General features: G+C 41.1%; 1 protein-coding gene across 1 annotated transcript in view; it reads right to left on the bottom strand.

The window, feature by feature from the left end:
• Nucleotides 1-444: 444 nt before the first annotated feature.
• SERGEF (secretion regulating guanine nucleotide exchange factor) overlaps nt 445-20,659 on the bottom strand; it is a 123,392-nt gene continuing 103,177 nt past the window's right edge. Inside the window, exon 11 of the mRNA XM_065755249.1 lies at nt 445-1,043. Coding sequence (XP_065611321.1) covers nt 877-1,043 — 167 coding nt within the window. The 3' untranslated portion in view covers nt 445-876. The remainder of the gene's footprint in view (nt 1,044-20,659) is intronic.

The following is a 20,659-nucleotide window of genomic DNA, read 5'->3' as shown; positions in this document are numbered from 1 at the left end:
ACGTTGGATCAAATCGTCCTCAACAGCTACAACTGACTTATGCCCTTCAACAAAACCTCTTTTCTTGTTTCCAAGGGCTCTTAGAAGGCTTTCTTTCCTATCAGTAGCTTCTGAATCTTCAGGCTTGGTTTTCAAGTTAATAATAATTCATGTGGATCTGCAGGCCTGTGAATATATATTGAATGAATGTCTGGCACAGAAGATAATTCCTCTGGAATGCTGTTCCTCTCAGTTTAATCAATATGTAGCTTATTTCAGAAGGGCCTCATTTTCTCCTTTTGCCAGTCTTCTAAATTATATCTACTTTTTTAAAATTCTGATCTTCTGTTTAAAATGTGCATATGTCTCTATTTATGTTCACTGGCATTTCTCTTTTCAACTGAATTTTTCACGATGCTAGGAGCTCACGAAAGCTGGCAGGTGCAACACATGCTCATCGTGACATACAGGTACAATAATAAAAGACCAGAGCTGGCCCCATGTTTTCACCTTCTCACACTGTTTCCTCAGACTGAATTCTGAATGCTAATGATAAGTGATTAGACAGGCAGTTTCCTCCTCAAAGACTTCTCAGACTTAGGAAAAAGTCATTCTTTCTTCAGTGATATTGCACCGTGGCAAAATGTCATTCTACCTGCGGGTAAGAAAGGCAGTACCTGTCTATGAACCCATGATATAATTTTTTAAAATAACTGTTCAAATTTTAATTTTCTAATACTTTTCTAAGCATGCTAATTCCTTTTAGTCTGGGAACAAAATTTCACAGTTTCCAGTTGTCTTGTTAATTTTAGGCAATCTTCTTGCAGAACTTCCAAGCTACGCAATCCAATGATGTCCATCCACATCCGAGCTGCCACGTTGCCTGGTGTTCTGAGTCTAATGTGGAATCTGACAAAGAGCCAAGGAGTGTCCTGCCCCACATCCAATTATGATCTTCTTTGCATAGCCAAGAGCTTTCACTGGCTTTGGTACATGAACGTTTGCTTCAGTGCCATCACCACACATCCCATGTTCGTTCCATCCCCAAGAGAAGCAATGGCCACCTATAAGAGAAGATACAAAACACTGAATAAAGACAAAAACACGACAGGTTTTTGTTAGTTTGAGGAGAAAGATTAGCCACATTGTCTTATAACTAGATTCTAATAAATTCTGCTAAGGTGAGAAAAGCATTCTTGTTCTCCTGAAAATTTCAATAAAACAATGCATTTTCATTTCATATTGTTAATAACATAAGAGATTAAAACAGTAAAGACATTTGAAAATCACTTTCATTGTTCTGTATTTATCCACAGCCCACAGGAATCACTCAACATTTTAATGATCCTTCCTGAAATGGGATTCCTATCTTTCAAGTTCACTTTCATCAGCAAAATTGTAGCACAAACTGAACTTAGTGACTTTAATTCACTAGCACAAACTGAACTTAGTGACTTTAATTCACACAGCATGGCCTCAATAGGATTGAGGAACACAGAAAGCCACAAGGCAGCAAAAGAATAGTTCATTGATGCTTTCAAGTGAGTAGGAAGGAGATCTCACTTTGTTCCTTTCCATAGGCAACATACCTCTTCTGTTTGCTTTGATTATTACACTGCTGTTATTATCCTTATTTTTCTTCATTGTCTTTTTTTATTCTCCTCTTTTATATTCCAAATAATGATCCACATGTTAATATTATCCTATAGCACTCTTTCTTAAAGCACAACATATAAATTCTGTCCCGTAAATAGCCAGCATAAGAAAAAGCACACAAAACATCCTCTTATTCTCAACAAGGGGTGTTTCTTCCCAGTTTCCTTTTCCTTATTTGGCTGACACTGAATTGTCTGTGAATTTCTGTAAAGAAAAAGGAATTCATCCTTTAAGAGAGCAATGTTTCTGATGCCATCGTTATTTCTGAAATGAAGCAGATAATAACAGCATGAAGCACCACTCTGGAGCACAAATGATTAGAAAAAAAGACAAAATTCACAAAACTCAATCTCACTCATAATTCTGAAATTGTATTACTTTCCAAAATTCAGGAACCAATTGCTCTAAAGGAATTTTCTCCTCCAAACTCAGCTCTGAACTGCATTCTCATCCTATGTCTCTACATATTACTCTTTCAAAAGTTCTCTTCTGTAACTAATTGTAAACGTTACTAAAATCAGATGGAAGTTAACGAAAAGCCTTAATTTTCTCGATGTTCTTTAAGGAAATGGACTACTGCAAAACACTGCTAGGATGCCACAGTAAGCTAGATGCAGCTCACATCATCCAGCAGTGCTGGCTCTCATCCTAGAAGGCTCCAGACTTTTTCAGTAGTATGCACGTGCAATACTAACAGCTGAACACATATCACGAATGCACATGTTGTAGAAATGCACCAAGAAGCATGCAACAGATCACATTTAAACAACACTGAGTAGAACATCTAAGAAGTTAATATTTTTAATTTTAATTAAGGCTCCAGGTAAGAATATTTATGTAAATATTAATGAGCAGCAAAAAGACATCACAAAAAACAAAAACTAAAACTCATCGCTTAAAAATTATTCAGGGAAACTGTCAAGAACAAAACCAATTGCGTGTAAGGAAAAGCATTCTTTTGTGCAGTTGCTAAAACATGGATCCTGCAGAATAAGCCTGCCGGGACTGGGAAAACTTCCAAATTTAATGAAAAGAGAACGTAACATGTTCTTTCATTAACAAGATGAGTATAGTAAGTCTTTTGTGATGAGGCCATTAGCAATTAGTACAATGACTAAATGCAACGTGCTGATTTGTTGGTATGGGGATTTGCTACATCTGAAGGGTTGGGTTGCTTTGCATCCTATTCCATCAAGATAAAAGAGAGGAAATCAAAGATTTAGTTACCTTCAATTACAAACTGCTCAACGAGGTATTAACGGCATAATAAACATTTAAAGAAACAGACACAAGCCTCTTAAATTGATAAATAGACCTAAACATCTTATAAAAAATTTACAAGCTAGGAAAATCACCGACAAAAATATCTGCCCCATTCAGAAACACTGAATCTTTTACAGTACTCTCTAAGCATTCTTCCAGCATGCAGAAAGGCCAACAAATGGATCTCTGCATACAGCTCCGGCAGGCTTCATGTTAACTGAGATGGGCTGACAGGGAAAACTGGCAGCAGGACCTACGTGCAGAGAAACTGGGATTTATGAATGGCACAGTGCAAAAGGCCACAGGCACATATATGGGGAGCCAGGCAGGAACCTGAAGGGGCCGCTGACAGGTACAGAATGACAAGCCACAAAAAAAGGCTCTCATCAACATTGAGTCACGTGTCTTGAAAAGCTAAAAGGCAGAGAGTCATTGTGGCAAACAATAAAAGGTGTGCGATACCACATCTGCCTGTAGAAGATGTCCTGAAAGGTTTGGGCACAATGAGACCAGCTGCTAGCCTTCTGCCAGAGAATGTGCAGAGAACAGCACTGAGGCCTTTTTGCCTGCTTGTTAACAAAACACACAGGAGGGCTGGCAACGTGGCTGCGGGGCACTGGCTGGGAGGGAACGCACAGATTTGGGATTCACTGGCATAGAAGCTGAATCCGGTGATGACCAAAGATAATGAAGCATTTATTAAAAAAAAAAACAGCATAGAAGGAATAGATGCAGAGCTAAATGCCTTCATTAAGGGGAACTAATGGTTGTTCTCTGGCCAGAGGAAGCCAGTTTCATTTCAATTCCTTTTCCTTTCCATACACAAACTTCTTTTGCTTTTTTTTTTTTTAATGGGGAGGGGAGCCTATGGGGCCTGGGGATGGCAGATGTCTTCTGTTTAGAATAAAATAATTCATTTGGAAGGGACCTAGTTTCACCAAATCCAACTGCCTGACCAGCCTCAGGACCAACTAAGAATTCAAGCATTTTCAATTCTTTTTGTTCAGTTTCTTACTGATAAAAACTTACAAGCTTGCCTGCTTAGGTCATGAAATCAAAAAGGGATTGCTGCCTTGCCTCTGCTCACAGTGAGCACCAGGCTCTTCTCAGCATAACTTCAGTGACAGCTGCAATCCACAGCTTGCTCCAGCTGGAGGAATGCATTCTTAGTGAAAAGCAAGCTGCGGTATCTTGGACAGAGGATGGGATTCTGGGGCAGTGAAAGTTCCATTCACTCCTTATCACTGAGTACTCCATTCTTCAAATGAGAAGAATGAACGTTAGCAGATAAGCAGCTTTGGATGAGATTCAGTGCGCTTCAACCACCTACAAGACAAGTGATTTAGCTATAGGTACCCTTCAGACTTCTTCAACAGTCAATGGAGGCAATTCATCTTACCTAAACACCTGTGTCAAAAGCAAATTTATCTCACTCTGGTAACTACAGAAGGAGATCAACCAATTGTCTTAGACCAGGCAGATCATTTTTAAGCAGCAGAAGATAGGTTATGACAAATCACATCTTGCAGTGAGTCTGAAGGTAAAGTAAAATCTCTTGGAAACAAGGAATCTGCAGACACTGCTGCTGCCTAGTCTCAGGTTGTGACCTGTCTGCTTCTAACCCACTGTGCTTTGGAGACTAATCGCAGAAGTCTTTAAAAGCCTCTCTCTTCTATTTCTCTGTACTCCTACTCTTCCAGCCACACATACACAGAAGGAAGCTGGCTTTAAAGACAGCCCAAGTATCATGAAGCTAAGGTATTCAGCAGACAAATTTACATATTAACGATACATCAAAGATTTTTAGCATAGCTCTATTGTATAAGCTCTGTGCTCTTAGCAGTGCTTCAACATCTCAAAAAATTTTCTCTTAGCTTTAGATTAGTGCTACTTTACGGATGGTTCCAGATGAAGTTACACTCAGCAAGAGACTGGCAATTTGCTAAGAGCAAATCATAGAACTTCAAATAAGAAGTGGTAAAATACAAAGAAATAAAGTCTCCCTATATTTTCATGATACCTAGTTTACAGGATTGTCATGCGAAATAGAGGTATAGAAATATATATCACTTGCATTTTCGTTAGCAAAAGCTACTCTGTCATTACAAGAAAGGATTTGCAATTTTAAAACATAAGAAACAGAGTTGATATTAAACTCTTTGCCATAGAGCAGCATGGAAACATATAAGTAACTATAAGAACAGCCTAAGCCTTCTGCAAAACCTTCTTGCAAGCTAAGTTTAGTAAGTGGGATATAAGACAATGTGACTCCAGGGCATTTTATGTCACCTCCCAAAGTAGGAAGCAGCCCAATGCTACACAGCACCCACTTCCTTGTGGAGCTGCACTCGCACCCACTTCTCAAGAAGTGAGTTGGCATGGCCTCCAGGCAGCCCCACCAACTGCTGCTGAATTTTCTCAGGACCATGCACCTGACTTCACTTAAAGTTACAGCAAACTCACGGGCACTGCAGTGCTCACTCAAAGTGCAGGAAAAAAAACCATGTTTTGACATCAAGCTCAAACTCAAGTTGCTACAGACATGCTGACTTCCAAGTTGGCCTCCAGACAGACTGTTTATATCCCCAGTATCTCCCCCAGACACCAGACTGAGACTACTCATTCCCTCCCCAGAACAGTGGTACTCAAGTGACAAGTCAGCTGTCTTCAGGTCACATACCTGTGGCTGAACTTGGCACCTCACAAGGACAGCTTTCCATGGCCATCCAACAGGGGCTCACAGCACACACCTGAAGCAACTACCACATGGAAACAAGGATACATCTCTAATGGAAATTAATTCCACTTGGTAAAGCCCAGATTATAGTTTCTCCTTCAGTACCAGTATCCATCCATTGAATGGCAAACAGAAGTTAAGAGCAGTAGAGACCATTACTTATCTTTTCCATCCTGGTTTCCATAAGCAAGAAGAAGCAGAGAGTTACCAAATGGGAAGGGAGAAGAACACTGTTTGTGATATCAATTTCTGAGCACCCCACAAAGGGCAGTGTAACACATCTCTGACAGCCTGGGAACTGTACGATTGGGAGGGACCATAACACACAAAAATGCAGGAAGAGAGAAACTAAACTCTGTGGAGAAACAGGGAAAGACACAGTAAAAAATAGCCCCTATAAAAACATATATCATATTCACATACAAATGTAAGGCATTTGCCTACACAGTTTTATGCATCAGACAGATAACCAGGCCCATTTGCTAGTGGTAGAGCCATCTTGCTAATATACAACAAGAACAGAGATTTCATTCTGTTTTTACAGAGTAAACAAAAGCAAGAGCTCAATGGCTCATTGCACAAATTAATATGCATCTGTTTAAAAGAATCCTTCCACATTATACTAGACAAGCCCTGGCTTAGGTTCCTCTCAGTGCTAGTTCAAGAGGAATTTCATCTTTTCCTTCTCAGTCATGCACTGCCATTTTGAAAACAAAAACCTGAAGAAAAGCACAAAATTATATTCTAAGATTTAAAAACAATCTAAGCATAGATTCCTTGGGTTGCTGCACTCTCAGTTTCTGTGGAAGAACTGAAGTTGTGTAAGAGGGAGGTGTTTGCTTTGCTGTGCGTAGGTAGCAAGAAGGTGAATCTATTGCGAGCATTAATTGTTCACATTTCTGTTTTCACAGGCAAACGCCAATGGTACTTCTTATGACTAAGGCTCACTGGTGCTGCACAGGGTTTTCCTTTTGGTATTACTCAAACATTTCAATTCCTTCCAGCAGGAAAGCATCTCCACCTCAACACTGAGCAAAACGTGGGCTCACGACTCTGTGCAAGACTGAACGTATCTGGTCCACTGACAATACATGAGGATTATATTATACATGAAACAGCTGCAGTGCAGAGAGGAATAAGCATTAAAGATGCTTGCTTTTTACACCTGTAGAAGACAAATCTTTACATTTTGCTCTCCTAGCACAGGACAAAAAACATCTCACAAAGTAGTCAGTGGTGGGATTTGTCATAAGACTCTGAATGCAGCACTACTGTCTGCTCCATTGGAACATCAGGCGTGGCAGAGCCATGTTCCTACCTGCAGCTTCCATCCCTGCCTCTCAGACTGACAGGCATGACACGTGTCACTGCTCTAACTCTGTATGACCAGCATAGGCAATCGTGGCCTCAGCACTGAGACAGGGGCTGCAGTCTCATGACTATTTCTGTGTGATGTCAAGGAAAGCAAACAGAAAATGCCTGTTACTGAGTGCTTAGTAAGAGGATGTCCATGGAAAGTAAAATGGCCAAAGCAATATGCCGAAAAGCACCTAGAAGTGATGAGAGTCATTTAAGCGTTCCAGATCACGTGGTGCCATAGTCATTTGTGCCAACATGGGCATAAAGCATTCCTGTGTCCAATTTATATGGCTTTAAACAGAAATAGATGATTATACAAAAGAAATGAGGGGAGAGTTGCAACTTGTTCTGAGCTAGAACGCTACAGGCAAGTCCTAGAACTGAAGGCAATCTTTAACACAGCCTAAGAAAAGTAACGGATAATGAGAAGTGCAGAAATGAACAAAGATGTAAGGCCCTGACAAGCCCTTCAACCTGCAGTACAGCTATTTGCAACTTACTATGTACACAATGCAAACCAGAGAGGCAGAAATTACAGACAACAAGAAGACGAGCAGCAGCATGCAAGTGAAACACTGCTTCCTTCTTCGTTGGTTGAAATCAGAAGCAAGAGATCATGTTGGGGTCTTGTAGGAATCCTCTCCTCAAGCAAGAAGAGCTAGGTAGGAGAAGAACATTTTGGAAACGCTTTGGTACGTCATGGTTTTTATAAAGCAGCTCTTTATACCACACACCAGTCTAATCACAAGTCTGTTGTTTTACGGAGACCACGCATACCAGGCTGTCAGCCCTTGGTAACTTTATAAAAAATACTTATGAGAAAACAGAAGGTAAAATGACATTTGATGTGGTCACATTTATCGCCCATTTCTTCTTGTCTGGCTGCTGTTCTCTTCCTCTGGAAGGTTGTTTGCACCAATAAAAGAGAGCGTTTTGTCCTAGGATTTATTTCTGAACATGTCCTTTTCTGGAGAATGCAATTCTCTGTAACTCAGAACCAAGAGATGACACACATAAACCTTCTGGACATCTGTAAAATAGCTTTGTGCTTTTAAATGGGCTTTAGTTCGGAAGTTTCCCCTTTTATTTTCCTTTAGCAACTGCAAGGTTGCATTTTGGTCAAGTTTCAAGACACATGATATGAATGTATGTTACTGTTGAGTGAAGACTAAAAAAAATTGCTTGCTGATATTAAAGTGAGGGCTTTATTTATTTTCCCCCCATGCTTAACAAGTAATCTGAGGTGAAGTCCAGAAGTTATGAGCAAAAGTGTTAGAAATGCAAGAGAAAAGGTGAGGAAAGAAGCAGGTATTGAGTTTCTCAGTTCCCTCCATACTGAGGGAACTGGCAGATTTGCTCACAGCTGCACAAACCTCATCTCCTTATGAAAGCAGTTAAAACCCAGCAGTTAAATTATTAGATGCCTTACTTCAACAGCTTCAAGCTGCAATTTTAGCATAGCACAATGGCTCAGATAATAGTTTCCTGCAAGAGTAACACTGCAGTTTTAACAGCGATAGCACTGCAGTGCACGTGTACGTGTGAGAGCTTTCAAATATCTAGCTTGGTGCAATCTACAGCATAGCTAGAGAATAAGGGAGTTCAAAATGAGGGGATTTACCCTCTGTTCTGAGCAAGATTTGTGGATCACATTTCTGTGCTGCAACTGTTGTTCTTGAGTTAGCCTACTTGTATCTGGTTCAGGCGTGCCTATACCACACTGTACTGTAGTGCAAGTGCACATCTAATAAAACTTCTACAGACTACGTGCCTTGCCTGTCTCTGTTTTTGTGTCTACCATTATAGGGATTGTTAAACTAGCCACCATGTTGGGGGTCTACATTGATTTCAGGATCTCCTCAGAAGCAAAACAACAGCTGGGTCACTCAAGCATCCAAAAAAGAGCAAAAGGTAAATGACTTATGACAGTGTTAACATAGGGATGTTCACACTGCTGCCACTTAAAACCATCATTTCCCTCACACAACACAGTCCTGGGAACTAATCATATCCCTTTCAAATAAAGAAATAGAGAATGACTTTGACAGAACTGTGAAAAAAGATGAAAGCATAACAAGCAAAAGAAGAAAAAGAAAAAATCCCATGAAACAGACTTCAGAGATCTTAAAGTGGTTTACTTCAAGTGCACGCACCAAAAATAAGCTGCATTTGTTCAGCCACAGATAAAGCACAATGTTTTTTACCCTAGATTGGCTCTACTGGGCTGTGCTTGTGTTAACTTCCAATTGCAGGTAAAACAGAAGTTAAATAATGAAACAAGAAAAAAAACAATAATAAAATCCTACAAAGCAATCCCACCATAAACTTCATCCTTACCAACTTCCACCTTTTTATATTCTTTATGGATTATACTGTGTGTTTCTGCTACTAAACTATTTAATTTCAAATCCATCAATTCGTATTAAAAAAAAATAAAGAATTTCTATACTGAGTTGACAAAAGAAAAAAAATGAGTCTTACAAAAACACAGGACTAAACTCTTGCCCCTTAGCTGAGGAGCAACACCACTGCAGAGCAGCTTCTCCATATTTCTCCCTGCGGTGCCCCCTTCAGCCTCCTCTGCAAATCCCAAGTCCAGGCATGCTTCCTCTTCACACTTCTCCCCAGCCTTCTCTTGAAGGTAAGCAATAGCAGAAAAGAAACATCAGAATTTGTGATGCCATGAGCAAGTGGCACCGTTTGAGTTGCTGTGGTTAGGAAAGACAAACATCTCTGTTGCAGAAGGTTCAAGGTGCATTTTGGGGACACCTCATTGCTTCCTCCACAACTGTAAGAGACACCTGGATTCCGAACTGGGAACTGCTCCTTTACAGGGAGCAAGTAGAGTTGGTCTTTGGAAGAAGACAAGTGCTGGAAAGTGTCCTGAGATGAAAATCTCCTGCCTGTATTGCTGCAGAAATGTTTTCTGAAAGTTCTGCTGTTACACCATTTTGTGGACCCTGGCAGAAAAGCCACACTGAAAACAGCACTTATGCATCAGGTGCAGGGATCTGAGGATGGAAAATAAAATGTCTTTGGCACAGTGACAGGAAAGACAGCTGATGGGCAGAAGGATTCACAGGCTGCATGCCAGCTCCAGAAGGTCAGAGGACCAGAACAGAGAATGCAAGCTGAGACCCTAAGACACTCTTTGGCACTATCCCATCCAATCCACTGCATAACCTCGGGGTGAAGAGAAAACCAGCTGGAATAGGGACAGGGATATCTGGCACCATTTTGGAAGGACTTTCTCTGCCAGAAATCTGGGATAACAAAGTATTCTTCAGAACAACAACAACAAACTATGAAAAGAATATCTGACCAAATAAACAATTCAAAGCTTTGTTCCTCTGTCTTGGGAGAAAATGGAAACTCTGGAAATAGAGCATCTCCATAATTGGCCTCACTGTTCTTTCTCATGTCCACAAAGAAAGCCAACTTCTTTCCTCTCCTGCTATAGCTTCACTAGGCTAATCACAGGGTAGGATCAGCTATATAGACAATAAGCTGAACTGGAAACCACATGGAAATAATTAGTTAGAATTTAAGGCTACATTTGGCACCATGACAAACACCCAAAGAAAAAGTAATAGCATGAAATGCTTTTAAGCTATAGTTAATATTGCAAAGATAGCATAAAACACTATAACTACAGATCAGTCCCAACTTCTGGTGAAACAACAAGCTTCAGTCGGCAGCAAAGGCGGCCAGACATGATAGGCATGCACTTCGCATATAATATAAAAATAAATGAGAGCTATACAAAGTAGTTGTCACTAACCTGCCACGTGACTATGTGAGAAGCTTGTTTTACTCTTTAAGATGTTGGAAAGCAGAACAAGCATCCAGAAAAACAACATCAGACAATGTTGAGGTGTCTCATGAAATAAGAGATTTTTTCGATTGCTTCAAAAGTCTTGTGATAACTTAAGATCTGCTGAATAGCAGTAAAGAAAATGTTTACCATACAGAACAACCAAGATACCCTTACTCTACAAGTTCCCTTATTATCTGTCCAGTCATGAATAAACTTGTGTAAAAACACCACTTCTCTTGAGTCTGCAGGATTCTTAAATACACTCAGGGACAGGAGAAGCAAGAACTAAGATTTTCAAGTGACAAATCAACTTTGCAGAAATTTTTAACAGAAGTGACTCATTCCCAAACCATTAAAACATTTAAATATGCTATCTTACCCCAAATGAGAACCTCCCCCTTCTTTTTTATGTCAGCATTTTAAAACTCTGTCAAAAGAATTACAACTGGCACGTCCTACAGAATGCCTACATTGAAATACAGACTTTGCATATGCCCACAAAGTATACACATATCTGGATCAGGTGTGTTCCTGGTATCTGCATAAGCAGAATAAAGACGGATGTAAGGCATTACATTTCAGAAACAGCTCCTCATTAATTTATTCTCACAACACATTCTCACAACACCCAGAGCTGAGGGTTGTGAGGAGCAGGGTCTGTGTTTGTTTTAGAAAGCTCTTGGTGCTTCCACTGGCAAAAATCTTTCTTCCTGTCTGAAAGAGATGCTTTTCAAACACTTTTGCTACCAAGAATCTTTTTGGCTCTCCAGAGAACAACTAAAAGAAGATGACTTAGCATGCATAATTCAACTTTTGAGGATTTCATCTGGTTAACTGATACTGAACCTCAACCCTTCAGCCACAGGCAAGCCCAATCCCTCCACATGTCAGTCTGCAGTGGCCAGACTGAGGGCCAGGGGTGTGGGACTGACTTCTCTGGCAAAGCAACCAGGCACCCATTTCTGCTGCAGGCTGGGTTCAACACTACTTCCCCAGCTGGTCAAATGCAAAGGTCTAAACAGAATTTCAGTAGCAAAGGCAAACCTTGATGAGAGCAGCAAGGGGACCAATTGCTCCCCCTTGAAATGAGAAAAGAAGCCATGAGAAAAAGGGCTGCCTGCAGCTGAGCAAAAACCTGACTCATGACTAATTCCTTCATTTTCAGCTATCAGTTTCTGTCTCTAAAGCTTTGCACCTCTTAGCCCCGTGACTCTAAACCTTCTCATAATATATGGAGAATTCTGCCTCAGAAGGCCGAAACATAATCTTCCCATGAGCTCTGAAGGGATCAGTCAGATTTTCCCAGCAAACGGCAGAAACTATCACAAGAGGAAGCAGATACCAGGGGAGTAAGCTGCCAAGCATGGCAAAACTGCTTGGATCCCGGGCAATTCACTGACTGCTGCTTCTACATTTTTCCACCTGGTCTGGACTATTTTAGCTACTTATATCGCTGCCTCTTTAGGCCAGGGAGCATCTTTCACCACCTCCTCTACAACATGGTGTGATCTCGCTTTGAGCCCATGGATGTTAGTAATGAAAATAATAATGAAGCAACTGTAAAAGAATTACAGATTAGATATATGTTGTTCTTCAAGTCTGGAACTTAAGAAAAAAGTGAATAAAAACTTGCAGAGAAGGTGTTATTGGGTCTCAGAATCTTGGCTCATCTGTATATTTAGAACATACTTGAAAAAATGAACATTCAAATTTAACATAAGATGAGACATCATGCACTTACTTAACTGTCCTTTCTCACATGGTGACTGATATGAAATAAACCTGTCCTACTTTATTCAGTCATAAAAAGAACTCAAAGGGAAACATGATGGTAAAGATGCCTTTTATAGGCCTGCTTTATGGACCAGTTCTGAAGGAAAATGCTCCTTATTGCTTTTGTTTCCTCATCTACAGACTAGAGACATTTGTCTATCCCAGGGTACATTATAAAGCCAATGGTTTGTAGCATTAGCTCTTACCAAACCCTACATTTAATGACCTTAAAGGAAAGAAGAAAGAAAATAATGCATAAGAAAAGAATAATTGAGTCGAGTAAGTTCAGTACAGGCAAGCCATGTTAAAGGACATTTTAGGCTTCCTGAATGCATGAGATCTACTGAGACAAAAATCTGCTCCTAAGAATCAGTATCCATTTCCATACCAGCACTAGTCAGACCCTGAGGATTAAGTTAAGCACTGAATTCCAACACCAGGCAAGCAGCAGCACTTTGCGAGTGTGACATTAATATCTGTATGGAGGGTTAAAACTTAAAGGGCTTTAAAGGCACTTGGTTCCTCTTCTGCTTTTAGTTTAGTTTGGTACTCATCCCTTGGCTTCTACATTCTGTGAGCAGCCTCATTTCCCCCCACGATGTCCAGTTCCCTCTCCATCCTCTTCCCATTCACAAAGCATTTCTACAGATCTCTGCACAAAGACAGCATTAGTTGCAAGGATGTCAGAGCAGCCCAGAATCTGTGCAGTACCTGTACACCAGCACTGTCTCTTTCAATTTCTCTCTGCCAATAGAGGATTTAAGGAATTGCAGGTGGTTTTGCTTTCTGAGCAGGAGGTGAAGAGCTGCACCACGTCACTATAGCAACAGCTGCCGTGAACGCTCTCCATTTTTATTGGCAGTGCTCGACATGTCTCACGGAGCCTCACAGAAAAAATTATACAAACGGAGAAACACAAAATGAAACATCCCGAAGGCCAAAGGAAAATATTGTGGAGATCTGCATCTCCGTGCATTGCTTAACTACTTCCCCCGTGGCAATTTGCTTCTTTTCCTGTATAGTGATAACGTTAAAATAGCATTTTGGAATTCACAGTTTAAACAGTAATTGAAGCCTCCGCAATGCCAAGAGAATTGTGATTGGCTCTGGAGACACTTCAGCACATTGCTCTATTTGACAAAGCTTCAGCACTGGGAAACTGACACTACACAAATGGAGAGAAAAATCAGGTGCATGCATATTTTTTCATGGAGTAATGCTCATTTGCATAGGGATGTACTGAATTATTCACTTCTCTCAGACAAGACAAAAGGAGCACCCTTCTAAGAGAGATTACTCACTACCAAAATGGTGCACTTTTACAAGGAGTTTTCTGCACTCCCAGGAGCTGAGCCCTGTGTGAACACAGCATGGGGACGCTCTGCCCCAGTCTTAGGACTAGATGGACAAGTTCAGCATCCCCAAACCAACAAAACAGAGTTGAGCTCACAGCTCACAGATACAAATATGCCACAGTCTGAGGTGGCTTCACTTATCTGGGAAAGCTACCAAATGGCTGATGTTGAGCTGGAAAACGTCACCTCCGAGCATTCACTGTGCTGAAAAACTGGTTCTTGCTGATGGTCACCACTCATTGCCTTCAGCTTGACTCCAGTCCCCATCAGCCCTCACAATACAAATCAAAAACACTTCCACAGATTTTAACAGCAACCACCAGCCTGAGAACTATTGCTGTTATTGCCTTATTGATGAGGTGCGTTAACACAGTCATACCCATTACTTCCCCCCATGCTGGTTATTTCCCCATTTTCAACTCTACTGCCACAATTTCCTTCTTGAAAAAAAGCACAATTGTCCCAACCACTTTTTTATTCTAACCATCATCTAAAATAACTATATTTTATAAGCAAGGTTTAGGGAGAGCAGCCACACTGTTAATGCAGCTCTTCTGAACTTAATACCCCTGCAGTACACAACGCAATCAATCTCTGCTGCCTTGAAAGGATGAAAATGATGTGCTGCCATGGAAACAGGAAGGCAAATGTTTAGGTTGCTCATCCCTGAAGAGCTGCCCCACCATCGTCTTTAAAGCCTGCTAATAAAGTTTTAATAAGTGATTAGAATAAAGTGAATTTCACCTCCTGCTTGACACCACAATCTCAGTTCAGACAGTGTCAAGCTCTTTTAATGTTTCCTGTATCCAGCTATGCCATGTAACATTAAGAATGAATTTATGCACAAACAGAAATGTCAACATGCATTTAACTAGTTCAGCTACTCGAAATGATAATTCCACCCAGCAATAGACACCAGCATCCTGAATTAAAGTCTCGTACATGTAGGAATGTGCTTTTTGATTTATTGATGCACTGTACCTCCACTTAAAGCAAAATGAAAATACACAACAAACATACAAATCAAGTAAATCTACCACTAGCAACTGAAGGTCACTGACCAGAAATATGCCCACGGCCAATGTGACCATCAGCCCAGTGCCAGAGCTATCCCTCACCAGCTCCCCTAAGCATCCGCTGCTTCCTAGAAATGACAGTTTCCATTCTAACCTGATTTACCTGCAGACAGATATTTCAAGACACTGTAGCTTAGAAAGTAAAAGTGCATTTCCAGACAGACAAACAGAAAACAGGTCAAGCTGTTTGCTGGCAAAATTCCACTCGTTTCACCATTATAATAGTAGAGAATTTGGCTCCAAACACACAGCCATCAATTAACTGAACAGCCAACTGTGTCAGTAGATCTATTTGGTATTATACTGGGAAAACGATAAGCAAAACTTTGTTAACCCTCTTTTACTTGTACATTAGCTCATTTGTTATAAATAACCAAGAACAACGTTAAGAATATCAGAGCACACTAATAAACAGTTATGATTTGTATTCTGAGCCAGAATGGTGAGGTAGAGCACAGAAGACAAAGAATCCGTACCGTAAACTAAAGATATTCAATTTTTTTTTAATGCAGTCAGACACCATGAATGACTCTTTACATTTTCAATTAATTTCTACTAATGAATACTGTATTTCTCTCAGCCTCCATACTGCTAGCATAAGGACTACTGTGGTTCATTCTGGAACAAAGAACAGTGGCCCCCATGCCAACTAACCACAGCAAAATGTGAGAAAGGCTAATGACATAGTTGATAAAACTGACAAGAGGAACAGCACACCCTTTACAAGAGGACATGAACCACTGCTTTCAGCTTCAGAGACTTAGAATCATTCCCACACTTCTCCCAGAAAATGCCAGTGCTTGCAGGAACATGGGCATCCCCCTAGCTGCTGGCATGTTCAGCCTTCAAGTTTTCTAGAAAAACCTCAGCTTGAACTTTCTGTTCAGCTGCACAAGATGTTTAAGGTGCTTGTTATTTTTAAATTAAATATTAGGTACACTGATTTCCTCTGAGAAGAGGAACAACACTGCAATTTCCTCTTCCTGGCTTCATAATTAATAGGAAGACTTACTAATTGCAGGCCCAGCCCTCTTGTAAACCAGGATCCCACTGTGTAGGCACTGCACAGCAATGCGTAGTGACAGAAGCTTGTAGCTGAACACCGAGATGGCCAAGGATTATTAACGTAATTGAAAAATCATGAACCTTCCAGGCCAGCATTTCCAAGGAAGAAAACAATTGTACTTTGCCCACCTTAGGAATGCTTAGCACATTCAGAAGTCTGCTTTCCAATACTATTTTGTTTTAGAACATATAGTATCAGATGAATGCCTATTTAGGATGATATGCCTTTAGAATTCTTCTTTAATTGGGATTATAAGACCACATTCCATTAAAACTTTTCAGAACAAACACTTAGCTCTTGATGGAATATATCTATCCATAAACTTACTCAAAGTAAACTTGTTTTCATTTTTCACCTTATATAGCTTCATTTTTGTATTTAAATAAATTTGATACTTCACTTAAGAAGTCTGCATTTTTCAAGAAAAGACAAAAATAACAAGAGAAGATTGAATCTGGATTTCTGTTTAAAGGCTACAATGCTTTCCAGTTGCTTTCATTTCCAATGTGTTTGTTCCTTCCCCAAGGTGTCTATCACTGTGCTATTTAAAAGGATTTATTTGCTTACAGCTAAACAGATGATATTTGTGCACATTACAAAACTCCTGCCACGCAACACCGGCGCTGTTTAACCACCTCCTCATTGGAGGCCTCGTACTGAGGACAGCAGTTGGGACTATCTGAGCTGTCTGGACAGGCTCACCACACACAGCACGTGGGTATCATTAGTTCTACAACTATGGAAAAGAAGTCTGAAATGTCATTATTCCATTATTCATTATATCAGCATGGTAAAATATATCTGCACTGGCTACTAAACTGGTTTCATATGTCCTTCCATCCAGGCAGCTCTCTCTTGAGCAGTTACAGTTATGAATCACAAAATATACGCTTCAGATGCAACAGTGCTAGCTCTGGCTTCCAATAGAACATTTTGGAGACAAACAGCATAAAGAAAACAGAGAATGAATGGTGACATTTGGAGCACAGTGCTCCAGCCTCATTTCCTCAGTAAGACTCAGTAAGTCATGATACTTCAGCTCCTTCATGTGTATACAGTCCCATGTTTGCTGGTCTCAACCAAGCTTCCCATGACTCCAAGCCTGCAGGACCTTGGTTTTCCTCCTCTAAGCACTTAACAAGCAGTCACTTTTCTTTACTGAGAAACCCAACATGACTCTACAAAAACAAAATGCTATGCGCTAGCCAGCTCCCAAACTGCTTCCTTTCCAAAGTGGATAAGGTTTTCAGATTTTTTAAGAGCACATATGAAGCTAATAAGAGCCTAGCTCTCCGGGGAAGATTTAGATTAGACCTGAGGAAGCAGTTTTTCTCTGAAAGAGTGGTCAGGCACTGGAATGGCCTGCCTAGGGAGGTGGTTGAGGCACCATCCCTAGCGCTGTTCAAGAAGCGTTTCGATGAGGTGCTAAGGGATTTGATTTAGTAGTTGGGTAGGGATAGTGATAGGAGGATGGTTGGACTAGATGATCTTGTAGGTCCTTTCCAACCTAATGAATCTATGAACCTAATTCATGCGGATGGAGTAAAAAGCATACTGCATGAGCAAAGCAGAGTGGTTTTCTCACTGGACACTGAAGGGTTGCTACAATTCAGACATTATGCTTAATATTTAAATTTCCACAAGCTACAGAGGTGCTGACATAAGAACTATCGTCAGAACGTTGATCTGTTCTGAGTTCCATCTCACAGGAAGGCAGACAGCACACTCTGAACTCAGGTTCTGTTCCTGTCTATTACAATTTGACAGGTTTCAGTCACTTGAGTATAAGAAGATTGCCAGAGAAATCCAGCGGTACACTGCAGCTTTTAAGTGATCATGAGGAGACACTATACCATCATCTTACTTTGTCCTTGGCAGAAGTCATAAGAAATAGCAAATGTACTTATTTACAGATATTGGGGAACCTTTGTCCTCACTTTCTTTCAAAGTATCATTTTTTATACAGATTCACACTTAAATGCTTGAATTTTGCAGTAGTGCCATAACACCTAACACACTACACAGCAAACTCATTCTATAGTTTCATTTTTGCCTTCTCTGAAATTTGGCAGAGCAGTTGAACAGGGAGATTTGGAAAGACTCCTGTAGGCCAGGGTATCAGAACTGGGAGGTCTCAAGATGTTCAAGTTCGGTTTGGGAGTGTTTTTTCCCCTTCCCTATTTTTTTCTTAAGGAAAAAATCCTTACGCTGACCCTGATCTTAAACATTGCATCTCAAACAGTGCGACAACTGGGGAAAACAAGATCTACAGTGTCAGCCACTTACATGTGTTCTCACGTAGTCACCATCTGCTCAGCAGTCCCAGAAGTCAGCAGCTCAGATCACAAAAAGCACTGTCATATTAAACACCCTGCTGACACAGACTACCGAGTGAGGAGCCAGCCCACAAGCTGCTGAGCCATCAGGTTACGGCCTCACAATGTATCAGCAAAGAACCACGAAAAGATCATCCTTTAAAGGCTTTTCCTTCCCTTCTTTTCCCCAGCTGTGGGCTTCCCACCCACAACGAAACTGTTGCTGCTCAAACTGCAATTGTTTAGCTAATGTATAAAATTTAACAAACCTACAAGTCCACAGATGTCTCCTACTGTGTTTGTTTGCAAGAATGAGTTTATGTGGAGAGAAAGAAAAATGGAGAAATAACACTCCTTGTTAAAATAATTCATCTGCTCTTTGTTTAGGACGGTAACCAAGTGTTGCCTGAGATGACCAGGACCTGAAATTGTTATGAATGCTGGATGGGTCACCTCCAAGGCTCCCAGGGAGGGACGATCCAGAGCTTTGCTGCATGGTAGAACATAGTTTGCTTTCTCCAGCTTACTTGGCCTACTTGGCACAGTCTGCCCAAAGAAGCTGGGGATGCCCCATCCTTGGAGCCATTCGAGGCCAGGTTAGGTGGGGCCCAGGACTACGTGATCTATTAGGTGGCTACCCTGCTTGTGGATGGAGATTGGAACTAGATGATTTGTATGGTCCCTTCCAACATAAGCCACTCTGTGATACTTACACTTATGTGGAAGAACTCTAATGTTGGCACCCTGCCTGTTCCCCAGGTTTTAAACAACACAGTGCACTCTTCGTGACCACACTGCTCAAGTCTAAGTCCTGAGAGAAAAATTTCTCTAATGAACATTCTACGAGCATATGATCACTACACATGTAGTCATAGTGAGGGACTTGGAAGTGATACCCACTAACAGTAACAAATATTTCCTCTTTTAAATTGGAAAAGGAACAAACTCAACAGGAATGATCTACTTGCTCCTTCATAAATACAGATATATACATTTTGCATATACAGCTTTAAATGAAAGCATGGATTTATCAAATAGTTATTGCTCAGTACAGTATCCTATTTACCTTACAAGATGTTAGAAATTCTCCACATCTGCCTAATTCTGACATTTTAGGCTTCTACCTGGAAATCTTAGGTCAGTTGGTTTCCCAGGAACAAGAGGACCTGTAAACCTTGAGCCTCACATTTCAGCTCATCTTGCCAGCAGAGATGATGATAAGCATTTACATTTCATCACTTCCCTCGACAGATGAGCACATTTCTGTTTTTGCAGAAATACAACAAATGTATTTATGCTAAGTATATACACACCTATTTCCCTAATGTCAGTTCCAGAGCACCTGCACATAAATTTAGAATGAAAATTTGCTTAGGCATGCAATTCCTTTTCTAGCAACTACTATTTGCCAGCTGAACTGAGCAGCTTCCTCCTCCTCCTTCCTCCCTTTCCAGCCATGCAAAAAAACCGAAGCAGCTGACTCTGCTCCTTGGAGGGATCACCGAACATAACAGCTTCAGTAATGAGAACCTTGTTTCCCCCCCAAAATAACTAACTCAGCAATTTGCAGAAGCGTCGGCATGGAGACATAAGCAGATAATCCTAGAAAAGCCTTCAAATTTTTTTCCCAAGTTTTACATTCTGATCACTGAATTCTCAGCTCCTCAGCCAACCACGCTGGCAGATGGCTCATACAATCTTATCTTACAGAACCACAGAGGGGTCGAGGTGGGCATGGGCCTTCTGGGTTCCTCTGGCCCAGCCCCTGCTCCAGCAGCAGCACTCAGAGCAGGGTGACCAGGCCCACATCCAGGCAGCTTTTAGAGATCTCCAAAGAGGAGATCCCATAGCTTCTGGGCAGCCTATGCCAGTGCTCTGGAATCTGCAGAGCACAGCAATGCTGCCTGGTATTTAGCAGAAACCTCCTGTGCTCCAGTTTGTGCCCGTTCCCTTGTGTCCTGACAATAGGCACTGCTGTGCAGAGCCTGGTTCCATCCTCTCTGTCTCCTTCTTGCAGGTATCAACAGGATCCCTGTGAGCCTCCTCTTCTCCAGGCAGAACAGCCCCAGCTCTCTCAGCTTTTCCTATCAACAGAGCTATCCTGTGACCTAGAGGCTTCCTCTGTTAACCTAAAGGCAATTAGAACACTACTAATTACTTCTCTCATGGAGCAGTGTCCCTGCAGGGCTGCTGAGCACCTTGGGATTCATCAGGCCCCAGGCACCAGCCCACACCACAAACACTTGCTGCCACTCTCCCAACT

The sequence above is a fragment of the Cyrtonyx montezumae genome, unplaced genomic scaffold (assembly GCF_038088225.1).
Source record: "Cyrtonyx montezumae isolate F1298 unplaced genomic scaffold, pur_monq_1.0 scaffold_10, whole genome shotgun sequence".
In the NCBI taxonomy this organism is placed as follows: domain Eukaryota; kingdom Metazoa; phylum Chordata; class Aves; order Galliformes; family Odontophoridae; genus Cyrtonyx; species Cyrtonyx montezumae.
The sequence above is the reverse complement of the archived record's forward strand: the minus strand, read 5'-3'. Positions and strand labels throughout refer to the sequence as shown.